This window comes from Cyphellophora attinorum (genome assembly GCF_001299255.1).
Source record: "Cyphellophora attinorum strain CBS 131958 chromosome Unknown Contig6, whole genome shotgun sequence".
Classification (NCBI taxonomy): Eukaryota; Fungi; Ascomycota; class Eurotiomycetes; order Chaetothyriales; family Cyphellophoraceae; genus Cyphellophora; species Cyphellophora attinorum.
Window position 1 is genome coordinate 623,144 of NW_017253234.1, and position 17,099 is coordinate 640,242.

Here is a 17,099-nt window from a genome sequence, read left to right on the forward strand (position 1 = left end):
CAAGCCGCCCCGAGAATGATTTCCAGTTCTATCAATCCATTTCATGGGCATATGCCAACGTCGTCCGTCAGTCTTGATCCTTCCAATGTAATGCCAACTGTCGAGCCCACCTGAGCAAGACTGTGAATCCCTTTCGTAGCGCTCCCGCATTGTCTGAATACATAATGCTACATCTCAACGACGTCAGCTTCATGCGCGAGTCTTCCGCTTCGATGATCTGGAAACATCCCCGGTATCTTCGGTGGAAGAACCATCCAGTGCATCACTTGCGGTTCGCTTCACAGCTTTAGATGTAGAACCTTCTCTGCTTCCCTTCTTGAGGCGTGGCCATTTGTCAAAAGGGCTGACCTTCTTGTCGGCTGATTGAGTGGGTGTCCTCAGGGACTTCGAAGAGCCATTAGTTCTCGAGATATCGTCCTCAGATGTGCGGGCTTCGACATCGGTAGCTTCTTCTTCTTGTCGAGCACGCTCACGGGCAGCCTTGTCCTCTTCGGACTCGAATAGACGTGTGGGTTTGATTGATTTTCGTGTCAAAGTTCTCATGGGTCGTGTTCGTCTGCCATTGGTGGAATGGTCGAGAAGACCAAGATCGTCTGAATCGACTTCCTCGTCTTCTTCACCGGCGTCATTGAAGCGGCGAAAGACCTTCTTGCCACGGCTTGGAGGATATTAGCTTTGCGACAAGGAGCCGACGGTGGAGTCACTTACAAGACGTAGACCATGCCATCGTCTTTGCGGAGGGCTTCTTCGACCTGAGGATCTTTGCGGTGATGATTCGAGACCTTGCGACGCTTGCTCACCCTAGGCGCTTCTTGCTCGGTGATGTCGTTGCTCAAGAACGGGTTGGAAGGACTGTTGTCCACTTGAAAACTCGTTAGCATGAATTGCCGGAGGAGTTGCTGTCAGTGTCTTACCTTCGGGCACCTTGTCACGATTGTCTGTGAACACTTGCACTTTCGGTATCTCATCCTCAGCGCGAAAGCTTTCGAGCGAGTAGCCATTGTAGCGCTTAGTCTTGCGATTCTTCCGAGGTGTTGAGGCAGCCATTTCTTCGATTGTGAACGGGTCTTGAAAAAGCGCAGCAGATGCAGTTTTGACGTCGGTTACGGATTTCTTTTTAGGAGTCTTCACAGGCGTCGGTAGCATGCCGTTGGCGAAAGTGGTAGATGATGGTGCAGGTTGCTTAGGTGGTTGATAGGGAGTCGGTTGTGTATTGGGTGAAGTCGGAGAAACAACTTGCACACGGCGAGGCGCTTTCTTTGGTGTCACTTGCGACCTTGCTATCGATTTCGAGTCATGTGCTGGAGAAGTGACAGATCGTTGCCGTGCTGGCGTCTGGTGGACTACTTGCGCATGGCTTGTTGCACGTTGCTTTATTCGAGAGGACTGTCTTGTGGGACGATCATACGCAGCGCCATACAGCGGAGTCGAAGGGGTCTGAGGAGATATGATCTGTAGAGGAGGAGTCGAAGCCATTGCGCCCGAGACAATAAGAGGATTCTAAACAAACGGTCGCTGTCTTCACTTGAATACGCTATTGATGCGAATAATAGGCGCAGCTGAGATCAGGCAGGTCTCAATGTCTTAATTCATAGGTTATTCTGCGAAGATGCTCAATGAACAAGCACGACGACGACTAGGAAGCAAGAACAGGAAATGATAGCATTTCGACAGTGTGTGGCAGGAAACCTTTCGCGGTCATAGATGGGGGAGGTTGGGAGTCGAGATTGACATGTAACAGTCACGTGACTTGCACGGCCCAAATCCCACTTCAATGTCAACTTGAGGAGGGACATGCGATTTTCGTGATTGTATTCTTTTGACGCGCCAACCGATCGCAAACACTTCTATGCAGTCGCTGCTCAACGAATCGTCTTCATGCGTGCACGATGGCGGACTCCGATCGAGCACGGTTATCCGCTGCGGACCAGGATATAGATGACAGTTTGCTGGACTCACCTGTTAAGTCGAGTGCGCTGGATGACCCGGACCGGAAGGCAAGCAACGCGAAAACTGGGTCATCTCGACCGTCGCATGATCAGGATGCGGCTCGGGACGCTGCGCTGCAAAAGGAGCTCGCGAGCGTACGGAGAGTCAATGAAGTAATTGAAGGCGTGCTGCAAAATCTTGAGCGCGCGAAAAGCAACATGACAGTAAGGAACGCGTCATTGTTACGTGTTTAACAGTTACTGACACATGGCAGACGGTCAATCAGTCAGTTGGGGCGGCCTCTACCCTCTTGGACACCTGGTCTCGCATTCTCTCCCAGACTGAGCACAACCAGCGAGTTCTCTTGTCGCCATCGTTCGAAGGCTTGTCAAAGGAAATGGCAGACATGGAGATCGAGTCGCAGACGAAGCAACAAGCCGCTCAGCGCCGCGAAGTCGAGGAACAAGAGCGCAAAGCAGCAGCCGCGCGCCGGGCGGAAGAGGCCGAGCAGAGAAGACTTGTCGAATCTACGAAGTCGCAGACCACTTCAACGCGTGGTCGTGGCCGTGTAACTTCCAGAGGCTCGGCCGCCACGAGATCACAATCATCAGGCTATGCTGCAGCAGATGGCAGCGCGACGAATGTTGGACGGGGTTCCTCATACGCATCTCGCCGTCCTGCGTCTGGAATTGGTCGAGGTGTTCGAGGTGCTTCACGAGGTCGCGGGTGACGACCTGGCACAGTCTCATCAATATCCTCAAGCTAACAGCATTTTGTGATGCCAACATTGTGCTTTACAACGCGCTGTCGGATCGACCGAACATCAAGAAGGAAGGCACGCGGAAAGGCTTGGCATCGGGACTCCAATCTCCGATGCGAGTGACCTCGCTTGACGCGCAACCTCGACGCATCGTTGTCCTATGCGGCCACCTCAACTTCTTGCGCACATCCTTGGTACGGAAGTTTGTTTTCGGCCCTAAGGAAGGAGCAACTGCGGAGCATTACATTTACACCGCCGTGCACGCCTGGAAGCCCCACGGCTTAGGTGTTCACACACCGGCAGTCACCGACCATGAACTTCGCGCCCTACCAAGATGTGAGCAGATCAAACGTCTCGTCTATTTACGGCGAGTCGCTGACCGAGTCGCAGACAGACCCAACGACCGAGCGAGCCCTCAGTCCTCCGCCTGGTGGGAGGTCACGAAACTCGATTGAGCGCATCCGTTCGCCGCCGCCGGGTCGACCAGATGCGCCCTCGCGTGGTGCCTCCTACGCCCAGCCTCTACCGCATCCCGATGACTTCGCCGACTATGCGGCGCCTAGCAGTAGACCGATGCTGGGGAGTGAAGAAAGAGGCCAACAGCTGGAGGCGTTTCAGACAAGCCTGCCCATGAGAATGGATTACGGTGAGACACTCTTCACGACATATCGCGAAAGAAAGCACAGAAATAGTGTCAAGTTCCACACATTGCGAGACACCCAGAGTACAAGCGTCACAATGAATTTGCGAACCATCTGTTACCTCCGGCGGTCTGAAGAAGGCGTGCTCGAGCTTTTCCAGTGTGCTTACTGACCTGTACGTCTACAGAGGCCATGCTTGCCTACGTTCTGCTCCCACCTGCCGGAGGCGTATTTCTCCTCGTCCTCGAACACAAGAGTGACTACGTCCGATTTCGTAAGTCTCCCAATGCTGACACATCAGGGTCCTGCATTCAATTGCATAGCAAACGTGAGACCACTGTGCCTGGCGGAGACATGCTTGCCGGAACATGCTCTCACTCTTCGCTCACGCGACCGAGCTCTGCTAACATCTCGCCCAGACGCGTGGCAGTCAAGCATGCTCTTCTCTTGTATCTTCGTCATCCACCTGTGTCTGGCCTGGTCTGCGATTCTTTCGTGGCTACTGCTTGGGGTCGACCTTTGGCTGATCGGATTTCTGGCCTTGCATGCATATCGCGATGTTGAGACTCTGGATCACTACGAAGTTCCAATCATCGGCAGGATCGCAAATTCGTGGGTAGACAACGAATGAAGTCTGCCTGGGGAGGGAGGTGCACAAGATCACCGGGAAGTGCTGTCGTGAGATGACAGATGTTCGAACATACAATGAGACTTCCCAATCAATTCGAATTCATTCGGGGAGGAAAGAGCAATGCGACGAATCCAGCTGCTCCGCACATGCGTGTGGCAGGTTCGACGCATAACCTGTGTCGACTTTGGCACTTGCGCCCACGCATGATCCGAAGACCAACCTGGGTTACTGCACTTGTTGACCGGCGCCCTCGAGTCGAACAGCGCTCTCTAGCCTTCCAGGGAGTCATCAAATGTTAGCAGCTACGCCGCTCGACGCCAAATGTTACCACTAGAGGCTGGGATTCCTCTGGCAACGAAGCCCAAACATCCCTGAAAAGAGATACCACTAGCACAATTATGTGTGATGCCACATCAGGTGTGTAACGCCCACTACATCCTGCCTTCGCACCAACGACGCCTCTGTAGAAGACGGCCCTTCCATCACCGGCCTCCTCGACGTTCCTGAAGTGCTCAAACCTCTTGATCGTGTCGAACTGCGATGTCTGCACTATCATGGCATCCCAGACAGTCTTCAGGAACTACAGAACCCTTGCTAAGGACACATCCCCGATTGAATGCTTGGACCTCTGCGGTGAACGTTGCCGTACCTTTCGAGACCATTCACGAATTTATCCGGCCCAGGACCATGGTTTCAAACCTGAGCACCAACAGCAATGCCTCTGTCAGGCATTGTTTACTGCCAGACAACCTGGCATAGCGCGATGGACGCGTGTCCGGACGAGCGATGGCTGACATGTGCCTGCTGTTCGGCCCGACTTTTGGGGTCTGCTGCCTCGCATTTCTGCCGTGTGGCTGTGAACAGACGGATGTACATGGATTTGACCTACATCCTTGCTGAAAATCAGGTACATTCTCGTTCCACACTTCTGGCCCTTCAGCTCAGCCACACGCGCCATGCCGCCAGCAATCTAAATTCTACAACATCCTTGCCTGGCTCGCCTGGCAGAGCATGTCGGCAATTGCGCAACTCTCGGTACTCAAGACCGCTTGCCTTACTGCCTCATTCGACGTCGAGAAACCTGGTGCTTGGCATCATCTTGCCTTTGCTCTTGCCTTACGCATCGCTCAGGGGCTTGTCGACGCAGAGATATTCTGTGTCGGCCAAAGTGCTTCCCAGTCCTTTGCGATCTGCCATCGATAATGGCTGTCTCATGCTTGGTGCAGCATCGCATAGCAGATCTGCGATTGACATATTTCCGAGATCTGACGAAGTATACCCGTATCATGCCGATCAGATGTCAAATCCTCTGCAGCCCCCAACACTGTATTCCCCTCTGCGCGAGCTTCCTCCCTCGCGCAGGCCCTGGTCCTTCGAGTCTTGAACGAAGGTGCAACAAGACCTCACAAGCATGTCAAGAAGTCGATTGTCGTTAGGCCGGAACGTCAGCCGGCGATCTATCAACGGGAATCTGCCTCTTCCCTCGTCCCAAAGTTTGATCCTCGACATGAGGGTTTTTTGTCGCCTACATACGAGCACATACGGCAAGTTCGCGCAATCCTGCTTCTCTGCCTGACTTTTCTGGGCCCAGAGCATTGACCATGGGATGCCTGGTCTCAGAGGAGGCTGCTGCATATCGACGGCCCCTTGACTGAACAGTCAATCTCGAATAAAGAAACATCTGTCGTTCTCTGCCTCGTGATAGCACCACGGCATTAGCACATCCAACTAAAGCAGACTTGCATCGTAGAATTTATCCTTTCGTATAAACCTGGCCGCATATGCACGACGATACGCCATTCTGGTCTGGTACAGGTGAACCTCTGAAGCACCTCCAAAACACCTACCCCTCTAGTGCCTTTCCCCCTTTATGATGCCTGTGGTCGATGAAACACTTTCCAGAACATTGCTTCGCAGAATCTGGCCTCTGCACCTTCCATACTGCCACTAGCCGGCGAAGAGGACTTTGAAGCAAGCCTCCTGACTACTACAGCCTCCGGAACCCTCCCCTGTCCTGCCATCGCCCATGGGCCCCTGCTGTCATCTATCGACCCCGTAACTTTCGGTATCAACCATCGTCATCTGCATCTCCACCGTCGTTCTTCTGCCTTCCCCAGGCCACCGGGCAAGCCACGGCCCACAAGGCAGATCAGCCCCACAATTTTGTTTAGTATTTCCCCGGGCCCGGGACGCTACGAGATGACCCTATGACTGATCGGGCATCGATAGAATGGCTGTTCTTCGGGACATGTTGGGCTGACTGTCGACCGTGTCGAGTGACTTGCAGTACACGTGTGTGTGTTGCGATTAGGCGCCCCTATTCTTGTTGTGACGGTGCTGCCGGGCGAAGGGAGAGGGCAAAGGATGGTGGATGACTGTTTTGCTCCTGTAGCGTTGGGCAGATGGAAGTGCTTGTAAGCGTGGTTTGTGTAACTTAGGGCACAAGTGTATTCGGCCGCTCAACCTTGTGCGAAGATCACAATGAGAGCATTCGCGCTGGTGGAAATGTCTTTGATTGTAGTATGATACACGAGAGCCGTCTAAGAAGGCCTCAGTAGAGATATAGATATATTCGCTTGCTTGTACGCTTTCTGACCAACGAAATGGAAGCTGAAGTCGTAGCCAAGGAGACAACAATCCGTCACTTGTCCCTCGTGAAGTAGTAATGACACATCAGAAACGTAACCCTCTTCACCGTCACCGCTGGCCACCAGCCTCGCCCTGATGTTGACCACCACCCGCCGCAGCAAAATACTCATATCCATTGCTCCCACCACCATTTACGGCCGGATCAATCCCCCCAACCCAGCCATGCATAGCCATCGGATCCCACCCTAACCTCGGCGTCTCAAATGGGTAGTTCGTGTCCGTCCAGCCTTGCGACCACGTCAGGCTATCGAGCAGATTATTCGTGCTTGACTCGAGATATGCAGAATTGGAGTGGGCGCTGGTGGAGGATGCGGAAGGAGTGGTGCCGGCTCCAGGGTGGATAAATGGGTTATTGCTGATGTTTTGGTTATGTTGTTGCTTGGGCGTTGAGTAGTGGACTTGCGCGTGCTGGCTTGGGACCTGGGCGTGGGGTTGTGGGAAGGCGGAGACCACAGAGACCGGCGGAAGATCGATAAAGGTAGGTCGTTGGGGGTGGGTTGGTTGTGGGAAGGAAGATGGTGGTTGGTAGTGCGAGTGTACTTGTTGCTGCAGACGATGGTGTGCGTGATCTGAGACGCTGGAGGTAGAGTGGCTGGTGTGCCCAGGCCACCAGAGTCAATGCCGCCGCTAATACTGGCACTCGCGCTGGAGCCGCCGAAGGCGTTCATACCCATGGGATCATTCATGCCGTCTGTATGGTCGCCCAGGAGCATCTCATCTGTAGGCATTTGGAGCATGATTTGTGTAACCTGAGGCTATGTCGCCGACTTGCTGCATACAATGCACTGACGACCTCGAGACTACGTTTGGCGCCTTTGCACCACCGCTGCATCTCCTCGAAGGCATCGATGCTGACGTCTATGAGCTGCCGGGACTGGTTTGTCACTGCTTGGTCATGTGCTTCTGAGAAGAGTGATAGTAGCGGCACCATGACTGCTTGATACAGGAGCGAGGTAGCGTGCCAAGCTGACATTGTAGAAGGCGGTAACGATGAGGTAGTCCAGTTGGCACAAATGTCTGTGATAAGCTCCGAGGTCACGGTGCGGCAAGTCTCGATCGCTGCACGACGAGAGGCGTCTAGCACAGCGGGCTTGCTAGTCTTTGTCGATGTTGTCTGTCGATGCGACCTCATTGCCCACCATAAAAGAGCCGGACGATGCAAGATGACGCGGCTGAGGTGGTACCGCCATCGCATCAGGTTCTTTGTGAGCAGTATGCCAGGAGGATCTGACTGGTCGTGTGCAGAGGACAATGTGCTGTGAGGTGAATGGTACTGGGAAGCATTCGAGATCGATGTCTGGTCTGAAACAACTGACGACTGCTGGTACCACTCTGATAGTGAGGTGTCCAAAGACTGGCGTTCCAAGTCATCCATGTTGGGAGAAACGGCAAGGCTGTCCTCGAGACGAGTCGAGATCTGGCAGAAACGGATACTGTCGTGCATCAACTGCAGGCAAGTCTCGGAACCGCCTATTGGCTCACGCGGCACTTTTGACGTTACGGCTGGGCTCATTCGGCCCATGGACGGTCTGCCAAGCGTGCTCCCCGCCCAAGTATCGAGCATGAATAGCGACCACCATATTCTGCGGCGCATCTCAATGCTGAAGGACGCTTTCGAGAGGTTGGATGCTTCTCTGCTAGGGCCTAGACCCTCAGAGAAGTCCCTGTGCAAGCCCAACATGGTTGACATGCGGAGCGTGGCGCCCATGATTGCATTCGCAAGGCCTGCCTCTTGGACGTAGTGTAGGTAGTAACCAGATAGCAGTGCCAGAGCCTGTACTGTCTCAATGTGCGCGGTCCCGAGGGTGTCAACTGTCAAGTGTTCTCGCGCTAGTATGAAGTAGTACTCGTGGGTTGTTGAGGCTGCAGATGTCGAAGCTGCAATCGACCCAATTGTCAGGACGGAGTTGACTAGCAATAGCCATCGAGAGTCGGTCCGATTCGCCGCCAGGTACGTGTCGCGGAACGTCTGCTCATCTACTATTGGCGTTGCTGGATGTGCGTATTGGAAGTAAGCATCAATGATCGCTGGCTCGCTCCACGTGGATGGCTTCGGCTCATCGACAGGTGTGGTTGAGGATCCAAGCTCAAGTATCGAAGGTGTCCGAGACCATTCTCGCGCAAGATTAACAGCAGTGTTCTGGTCTGGCGTCACGAATGTCTGACATTCTGGATCTAGCCATAAGATCACGCGCAGTACTGCCATAACCGAGGAGATTCCAAGGTATGAGGACGACTCCTTGCCCGTCAATGAGAGGATATTGACTTCTTCAGAGACGGAACTGAATGTTCTTGCACGATCTAGTGGCTGGAAAGTGTCCTCAGGTTCCTCGGGTAATGGTTGAAGCTGTTCCAAGGTCCCGGCGTCGGCATGACTGCCAAGTTGCTTTTCTTCCTGACCAGGGGTTACAGGAGAAGGTGCTTGAAATGGCCCAGTCTTCGAGATTAGGTCAATAAGTTTCTCCCGAGACATGCCTGCCAGTTGTTCTGGATGGACATTGGGAAAGAGCTTCTGCAGGATCGCTCTGTACTCCTGCAGACTCTGTGATATCTTCTCAACCGATCTGGGGAAGTCGCGTTAGCCTGAGCAGGGACCAGTTGCCATGCGGACTTACCTTCTCGATGGTACTTGACGTTGTCGAGGCTCTGTGTAGTGACATGACGCTGCTTTGCGGTACCATTGGCACGTCTCGCAGGGATGCTCGCCATTGCAACGTATTTTCCGCCGCCGACATGGTTCACAAGCCCTGATAGTTGACGTTCGTCGCTTTGCTGCAGCGGTGGCGTTGGCTTCTTGCTGATTCGGACTGTTGTACTGTGCCGTCTCAAATGTATGGAACATGACGGGCATCACGAGTGCGTGACACTGAGTGGAAGGTCTGACTGCAAAATACTGTTGGCATGCTCTGGTAGTGCAGCGGCAGATCGGCGGGTCTTGTATGTAGTATAGACCGGTAAATCAACGCTGAATTGATATTTGCCGGACCTTTCGATGCACAACATACAACTCAGCCACATGGGGTCTTAGGTGTATGAGATTGCCTGACTCTCGCTAGAGTAGAAGGGTACACGTATAGAAGACAGGGAGATGCAGGAAGCATCAGCGAGGTGGCAGATGCCATAGTGATTCAATACTCTGGCCCCCGCGTCCAAGTGATTTTCCAGTGAAGCCGGGGTAGAGTCGTTGACTTTCGAGTGTTGACATGGTTGCATGCCGCTAGCTAGGCGAAAGAAACAGGCACGACTTGCAAGGGTCACACTCGTTGAAAGGAGGGCCATGATGGAGAACTGACCACAATGATGATGTGTCGAAGCGGGATTAGTGCAATTTGGATATCGATGGTGTATGATTAGTCCAGGTGCACAGCAGCCCACACCAGGGAGTCTTCCTCAGGTATCTTCCATATACCCGGAGAAAAGGCAGGCCAATTGTTCGCGGGGCATTACATAGTATGCGACACACCGTTCTCTCGCAGTACCTCGTGCCCTATCGGCAGATCGAAAGGACAGCGGTGAAGCGCAAAAACGAGAGGTGCTCAAAATGCGTCTTACCTCACTTTTGCCGGTGGCCAGATCGCGTATCTTGGTGAACATGTTACGAGACGCGAAACAAAACACGTAACCAGCCACAGCACTTGTCGCGAGACTAGATCGAATCGTGACTAGGTATGACCTAATGTATGCTCGCCAGCACTTCGGCACACTGGCGGATCGTCCGGTAGGCGATTCTTGACTATCATTAGTCGATCCTGCAGAGGAATACCTTTATTTTGCGCCAGGAAATATCAGCATATCGATGAGTGATCTTTTGAGTGCGCTGGTGCTGATTACACTTATCATCAACGCAGCGCGTAGCTGCTGAAGAGTTTTTGAAGAGCTGGTTCTAGAAATACGACGTCGGGGGTCCGATGTGTGCCCGCGAGCACTGCTCTCGTTGGCAAGTGCCGTCAATAAGTCCCTTCGTCTTCGTCGTATGTTGAGCGCATCACCCGCAGCTAGACATGCAGGGCTGTCCAGCCACAAGGTTGGTTCAAAACAAATTCCCGAGGATTATACAGAGCAGCCTTCCATAATGCTTCGAAAATTCTTCGATGCAGTGCGACGGGTAGCCGGGTACAAGGGGTAACAGATTGAGGCGTCAAAAAGTATTAGGATGCGCTAGTAGCTGGCTTCTGCTTCAAAGATCATAAGTTCCGGGCCGAGCATGGCCTGAGATGAAGCGAGCGAGACAGAGGCTGTTGAAGAACGACACCGAGTCGCCATGGTGCAGAACCCCAAACCGGGGTTGCTTGAAGCTCGAATTGTGCGCTGCTGAAAGTTGAAACTAGCTGCGAACTTCTCGACCGCACTCAGGGCTCTTGACAAGAAGAGCAGTGTTCGCAAACTTTACGAACTTTACAGACACAATGCGCGTCAAAGATGCGAATGACTTGACGTGTAACCACACTTTCGAGGTGCATTTGAAGCTGCCTTACGCCCAAGCCACGTCTCGTCTTTTAGCCAAAATTCAATATCGACCTCAGCCCCCTGTCCATCTCCTCTCCCGCCGTTCGCCAGATCGCTATCTTGTACCAGAATCAGCCATCTTAGTACAGACAGCCCCACAGCTACAGAGGGCTACTACTGCATATGGCTTTGCCGCTGTTTTGCCATTGATCTGCACAGGTATCGTCTAGGTTTGCGCAGAGCATAATTTGACCCTCTGCAAGACCGCGACCAGAAGCACAGTGACGTATGTACGCACGGCAAGTGACTAGAAACCGGAGAGAACAATCATCGACAAAACGATAATCTAACGGCAGTGCATACGGACGAGACTTCTCCAAGTCGCTGGGACCATCAAGCATTTGCCGTGGTTTTGCCATAAATGGTGCTAGCTGTTCCTGCATGATCATCTGCATGCTTTCTCGAGTTCCAACTTGCCGTCCTCCAGGGCCCTATTCAGGTCGAAGGCGCGTGTCAGCCGCACAACAGGATCATAGGAGCGATGCCGCCGGAAGTTGCCGCTATTCTCGTCGCGTGTAGAGTGGTTCAAGCTCGATGTTGCAGCCGACGGCCTGTCGCGCTATGTTACAGCGTACCTACACAGTGTCATTGTCGCTGCAGGCATCCAGTGCTGTGTTTCAGGTGGTTCAGATTTCACCTTGCTCCGCTGCGACTGCATTTGGAGTGACACTTGGCCTTCGATTCCGTCCTTCAACGCCCAAAGTCGTGGGTCTGACACCTGCATACGAGGGTCCCCAACGCGTACGATCGCTCATTGGTTCTAATGTGCAAGCTTCTCCCAGCAACGAACATCGCAAACAGCTGACAGCAACTCAGCGACTTGCAATCGATGAGTCTGACACGATGCGTCGATTGCGATTCGCAGATGCCACTTGCCAATTCGTAGTGCTGTAACGCAGTACTTCCTTTTTTGGAGGCTGGGAACGTCACTGTTCGCTAGCCCCCAAGAATGTCCATTTTAAGGGCTTATCGTGCTGCTTCAGTCCTCTCACGAAGACGACCTGCGGGTCTCCTGGGACGACATCGATTGCACTATCGCTGAGATGACATCCTTCTCTCTCTTCGAAGACCAGACATTTGACTGGCCGTTCCACACTGACGTGCATCTCATTGCCCCTGACGTCGACTTTCACACCGCGATTGGGGAATGGTAGATACTTCAACGGCTGCGGCCAGTCGGTGTCTCGAGAAACCAGATTACCATCAACCCAGATCCGCGCCGCAAGCACGTGCGGTTCCTCACGTATGTTGTCGATTTCTCCGTCAGTCACAACCGATGTAGTACCATTTGGTACGAGATGAATACCCTTCTTGACAATCTTCTGTTTGATGTCCTTACCACTTTTGACTGAGACAAATCTGACTTCGATGTCAGCAGCCACTGGGTCCAAGCTAGAGCTTACTGCCCACAACTCCCAAGTCTGTGTCTGCGGCTCTCGGGCATGTGTTACGCTCCAATCAAAATGCTGACGACGAATGCCCACAGCCATTGGCGCAAGAACTCGGGCCATGGCGTAATAAGCTGTGCGAATCTGATTAGCCTTGTCTCGCGGAAAGGGTGTATGCTCGCAGGTAGGATTGTGAGTTTAACAAGAGCAACGCCTTCGTCCTGAGGCATATGGTTGGGTAATCTTCGAAATGACACTCGTTTCCGGCAACGAGTTTGAGCATAGGAGAGCAACTTACATGGCTTTCGTCGTAGGTAGTAATCGACGATTGACCAGCTGGTCACTGGCCAGCAGTCGTTGAGCTGCCACACCAATGCACCTCCGCAGCGACGATCATCTCCCCACTGCTTCCGCCAACCGCGGTACCCATACATGAGCGCCTCACACTGGATCAGTTGTGTGAGATGAATATATGCTTCCAGCTCTGGGTTGGTGCGGACGTTTTCGACGAGATAGGTTGCAATTCTTCGCTCGTGACCGTCAGCTTTATTGTGGAAGTCCATCACATGAGATTGTGGAAAAAGATCTTCCTCCTTCTCCACAAACGCTCGGATGGTGTCAATATGTGGAAATGCCTCCATACCGAATTCTGAGTTGAAGCGGCCACCGAGTGAATCGAAGATCTGGTACTTCTCCTGTGTTCCATGCCATACATTCCACTGATGCATGTCACCGACAGTGGGATCTGATATCCGTTTTCCGTCGCCCCAAGGTGATCCTGGATGGTACGGGATAGATGGGGCCTCCTCCACAACAACTTTCGGGAGCAATGATTCGTAGTAGTATCGTGCAGGAAAGTCAGACTTGAGCCAATTGACCTCGTTCTTGTCTTCGTAGTTATACTCGAGCCCCAACGACTCCTGGACCTGGTAATCTTCATTATTGCCTGCCAGAAGCACAAGAGATGGGTGATGGCGTATACGCTTAACGTTGGCGATCGCTTCTTGCCTGACCGATTCCAAGATGGAGGGATATGCTGGATAATTGCCACAGCCAAACATGAAGTCTTGCCACACCAGAATACCTAACTCGTCACAGGCATTGTAGAAGGCATCGTCCTCATAAATTCCACCACCCCAAACTCGTACCATCTTCTGGTTAGCAGGTATCATGAGCTCGAGCCATGCTCGATACCTTTGCTCCGATATGTTCGTCAAGAATGAGTCGGCCGGAATCCAGCACGATCCACCACAAAAGATATCCACACCGTTGACTCTGAAGAAGAACGACTTACCATGTTTATCGGGCTGTTGAACAAGCTCGACATCCCGGATGCCTATACGCTTCGATCCACTGTCCAGTACACCATCTTCTCCAGTAAGAAAAACGTCAACCTCGTACAATATCTGATCGCCATACCCTGCTGGCATCCAGAGATCTGGGTTATCCAGGCGCAAAGTCGCTCTTGCGACACCGTCATTCGAGACGCTGGAGCTGGTGGATCGCAAGACTGTCGAGTCTCGCCGTATACTGATCTTTGCTGTTAATGATTGGCTCCCGCGACGGCCGACATGTATCGTCACATCCACATTCGCAGACTTCCGACCAGCAGACAGGCTGACATCCGTCCGTATCTCCGCTATTCGCGACTGGTATACCTCTATACGCACCGGCTTCCAGATGCCGGCACAGTTGAGGATCGGTCCCCAATCCCAACCCCAGTGACATTGAGCCTTTCTCACAGCAAGCCGGCCCATATCGCCATTAAAGCCGGCCCAAATGTGTTCCGGATGTTGGGCTCTGATCTCAGCACCTTTCAGGAAGGCGGATTCGAAATTGACCTCAAGCGTGTGCTTCTCTGATCGACTTATAGCTTTTGTCACGTCGACTCTGTACGGAAGAAACATGTTGTCCGCGTGCAAGATGGTGAGCCCGTCTAGCTTGACCTTAGCGAAGGTATCCAGACCATCAAACACCAGCGCGACCCAGGAACCTTCCGGTACACTGGGAGTGGGAAAGTCCAGCTTGTATGACCATGCAGTTTTGCCAACCCATTCTGCCTTCAGCTCGTTGAAGCCGATGAACGGATCAGCTAGTCTGTATTGGTCCTGATCAGTCCATGCTCCGCGCGATGAAGGACACTTACTTTTTGTTATCGATCAGGTCCTGGTGCACAGTCGAAGGCACGCGCTTGACTGGCATCCATTCACTGTCTGTTATGTCACCCTGTCGAAACACCCAACCTTTGCTTAATTCAATTGATTGTAGCATCCTTAATCTACGCTCGGTGGAAGCCATCACGTCTGGGGCCTCAGCATAGGTGCGTCAGAGGACCCGGCTCAAGCACAGCGAGATCTGTCAGAGAACGAACCGCAAGCCAAGAGGTTAAGTAAGTCCTCCAGCATAAAGTATTCAGGTGTTTGACTGATCAACAATCGGTAGGATGCCGAAGTTGCACCCGGGAGAACTTGAATTGTGGGGGAGCGGGGACCGAGCTTTCGTCTCGACTAGCAGCAGCAAGCACGAGATCCAGCACGGATGCTGGACTCTTGCTCTGCAGACCTACCAAGAACCAGGCTACTGTAGCTATGCAACACTTACGTGACGGCAAGAAGCCGTACATATAGTGCAATCCAGATGAAGAGATGGAACGAAAATGAAGAGAATAAAGGCGAGTATCTATAAGATAGCTCTACGGCCGTGTGCGGGGATGAACCGCGCCTGGGACGGCTCGGAATGGCGCTGCCGATATTTATTGGGAAGTATCCCCGACTCCAGAGTCCCCGCAGAATTCTTTGAAGCCAAGTGTCGCGCGGTAGGGTTAAACGCCATCTCGCCGCTTTTCACTTCTATCAAGTCCACCGTGGCCCCTGGAAGTCTCCTGTCGTTGCGTTTCTCTTTTCCACGATCGACTTCGAGCTTTTTCCGTTCTAAGCGATTCGACAATCGTCTGTTCTGGCAGGATAAGGGTTGGACTTCTTGCTGTACTGCGCAATGGCTGTCCACGAGCAACCCTGCTTGGGGCTCGGGTATGTATTTGATGGCATAGAAGTTGGCTTCGACAGCCCCGGGCTGTATGAGTGATTCACAGCCGGGTCGGTGTCGACGTGATGTTGCGTATAGATGCCGGTGTGTTGTGCATGAAGCGTATCGTGGGAGCGAGGAACCAGAAGTCGAAGTAAGTTGCAAGACATCGTTGGAGGAACCGTGATGTCTGAATTGACATGAGGTAAGTTCTGACAGCTTTTTCAATCTAATCGCAAATGTCCAGGTAGAGACTATGCATGATTCAGCTTCACGGCTTCCCGTGCGATGGAGACTGGCTCGACTCAGGACTTGTATATTCGTTTCCGTGGCTCAGTTGTATTCACTGACGAGGGATAGTTCTTCCCTTACCAAGGCTGTGAGATGCAGAAGCCGCAATCGGACTGTAACATCGATTTCAGCCATCAACTCGTCGCTTTATGCTCCAAGCCTTCGATCCACATCTCCAGCGTTCCATTCACCGAGATCTCCTTAGCTCTCTGCACCATCTCGTCCACATCCCAATTCGCAAAGAGGTATTTGCCTTTGGTGAAGGCCGCCTCTTTGCTTGTCAACCACACAGCAAAGTCCGCCGGGAGCGAAACTTCTTAATGTCAGCTAAATTCGCTTGAAACGCCCAAAGGAGATCTCACCATCATCAAGCCCTGGCAACCCCGACTTCCTATTCATTTCCGTCTCTACCACTCCCGGCTGCAAGTTCACCACGCGTAGCTCCGGATTTTCGACTTGCAGCGCACTGAAGAGCGCCACAGAAGCTGCCTTTGAGACTGCATAAGCTGAAATGCCGCCCATAAGCGGAATGAAGCTTGCAAGAGACGCAATATTCACGACTGTCGCGTCCGAGACTGCGTGGCGCAGGAAAGCTTGCACGACATGCAGGCTGCCTTTGACATTCGTGTTCATATTGTTCATCCAGAAGTCGATATCAGCGTCTTTGATGACGGGACCGATATCGCCGAGACCGGCATTGTTAACAAGGACATCGAGCGTTCCGAATTCCTTGCTTATAGCCGAGAAGGCGTGATCGACTTCAGTGGCGGTGGTGACATCAGCAATGTGGGTTGTAACTTTTGTTCGAGGGTAGGCTTTGGCAATGGTGGCTTTTGTCTGGAGCAGTTTACTTTCTGTGCGACCCAAGAGAGCAATGGAATTGGCATCGGCTCTGGCGAATGAGAGCGCCGTTGCTGCACCGATGCCAGAGCCGCCACCTGTAATTACGACGTTTTTGGTTCGGGCACTGTTCTTGTCAGAAGATGAGTCGATGGCTGGATAGGACGTGGTGTGCCATTTGGCGGTGAAGGAGGGAAAGGGGGCTTCTTTGCGAGGTACAGTCATGGCTGGGGTAAGGAGTTGTGTATTGAGCTGCAGTATCTAGAATCTTGAATGCTGAGCAAGTTTGTTTCATTCCTGTTCGACGTGCTTGAGTGTGGCTTTTATATCTCCTACCGTGTTGTGGAACGTATACGACAGCATCGCTAAGAAGTGAGTCTCCTCTCGAGTCTACGGCAGCTAGATGCGTCACTACATCGGAAGCCGTGTAGCAACGAATT

General features: G+C 52.7%; 5 protein-coding genes across 5 annotated transcripts; 1 reads left to right on the forward strand and 4 right to left on the reverse strand.

The window, feature by feature from the left end:
* Positions 1-189: 189 nt before the first annotated feature.
* Positions 190-1,476, reverse strand: AB675_1958 (uncharacterized protein; the record flags this gene model as incomplete). The annotated part of the gene is made up of 3 exons (XM_018141888.1): positions 190-658; positions 709-862; positions 915-1,476. 3 exons carry the CDS (start codon positions 1,474-1,476, stop codon positions 190-192), a joined length of 1,185 nt encoding a protein of 394 aa, XP_018002607.1.
* Positions 1,477-1,889: 413 nt separating this feature from the next.
* AB675_1959 (uncharacterized protein) lies at positions 1,890-3,961 on the forward strand (the record flags this gene model as incomplete). The annotated part of the gene is made up of 6 exons (XM_018141889.1): positions 1,890-2,153; positions 2,204-2,610; positions 2,673-3,025; positions 3,084-3,335; positions 3,518-3,604; positions 3,750-3,961. 6 exons carry the CDS (start codon positions 1,890-1,892, stop codon positions 3,959-3,961), a joined length of 1,575 nt encoding a protein of 524 aa, XP_018002671.1.
* A 2,697-nt stretch (positions 3,962-6,658) lies between these two features.
* AB675_1960 (Regulatory protein GAL4) lies at positions 6,659-9,345 on the reverse strand (the record flags this gene model as incomplete). The annotated part of the gene is made up of 4 exons (XM_018141891.1): positions 6,659-6,965; positions 7,031-7,359; positions 7,401-9,152; positions 9,226-9,345. 4 exons carry the CDS (start codon positions 9,343-9,345, stop codon positions 6,659-6,661), a joined length of 2,508 nt encoding a protein of 835 aa, XP_018002999.1.
* A 2,697-nt stretch (positions 9,346-12,042) lies between these two features.
* Positions 12,043-14,802, reverse strand: AB675_1961 (Beta-mannosidase B; the record flags this gene model as incomplete). The annotated part of the gene is made up of 3 exons (XM_018141892.1): positions 12,043-12,638; positions 12,803-14,601; positions 14,651-14,802. The coding sequence occupies 3 exons, from the start codon at positions 14,800-14,802 to the stop codon at positions 12,043-12,045; spliced, it is 2,547 nt and encodes an 848-aa protein (XP_018002988.1).
* Positions 14,803-15,953: 1,151 nt separating this feature from the next.
* Positions 15,954-16,884, reverse strand: AB675_1962 (putative oxido; the record flags this gene model as incomplete). The annotated part of the gene is made up of 2 exons (XM_018141893.1): positions 15,954-16,132; positions 16,182-16,884. 2 exons carry the CDS (start codon positions 16,882-16,884, stop codon positions 15,954-15,956), a joined length of 882 nt encoding a protein of 293 aa, XP_018003050.1.
* Between the last annotated feature and the right edge of the window lie 215 nt (positions 16,885-17,099).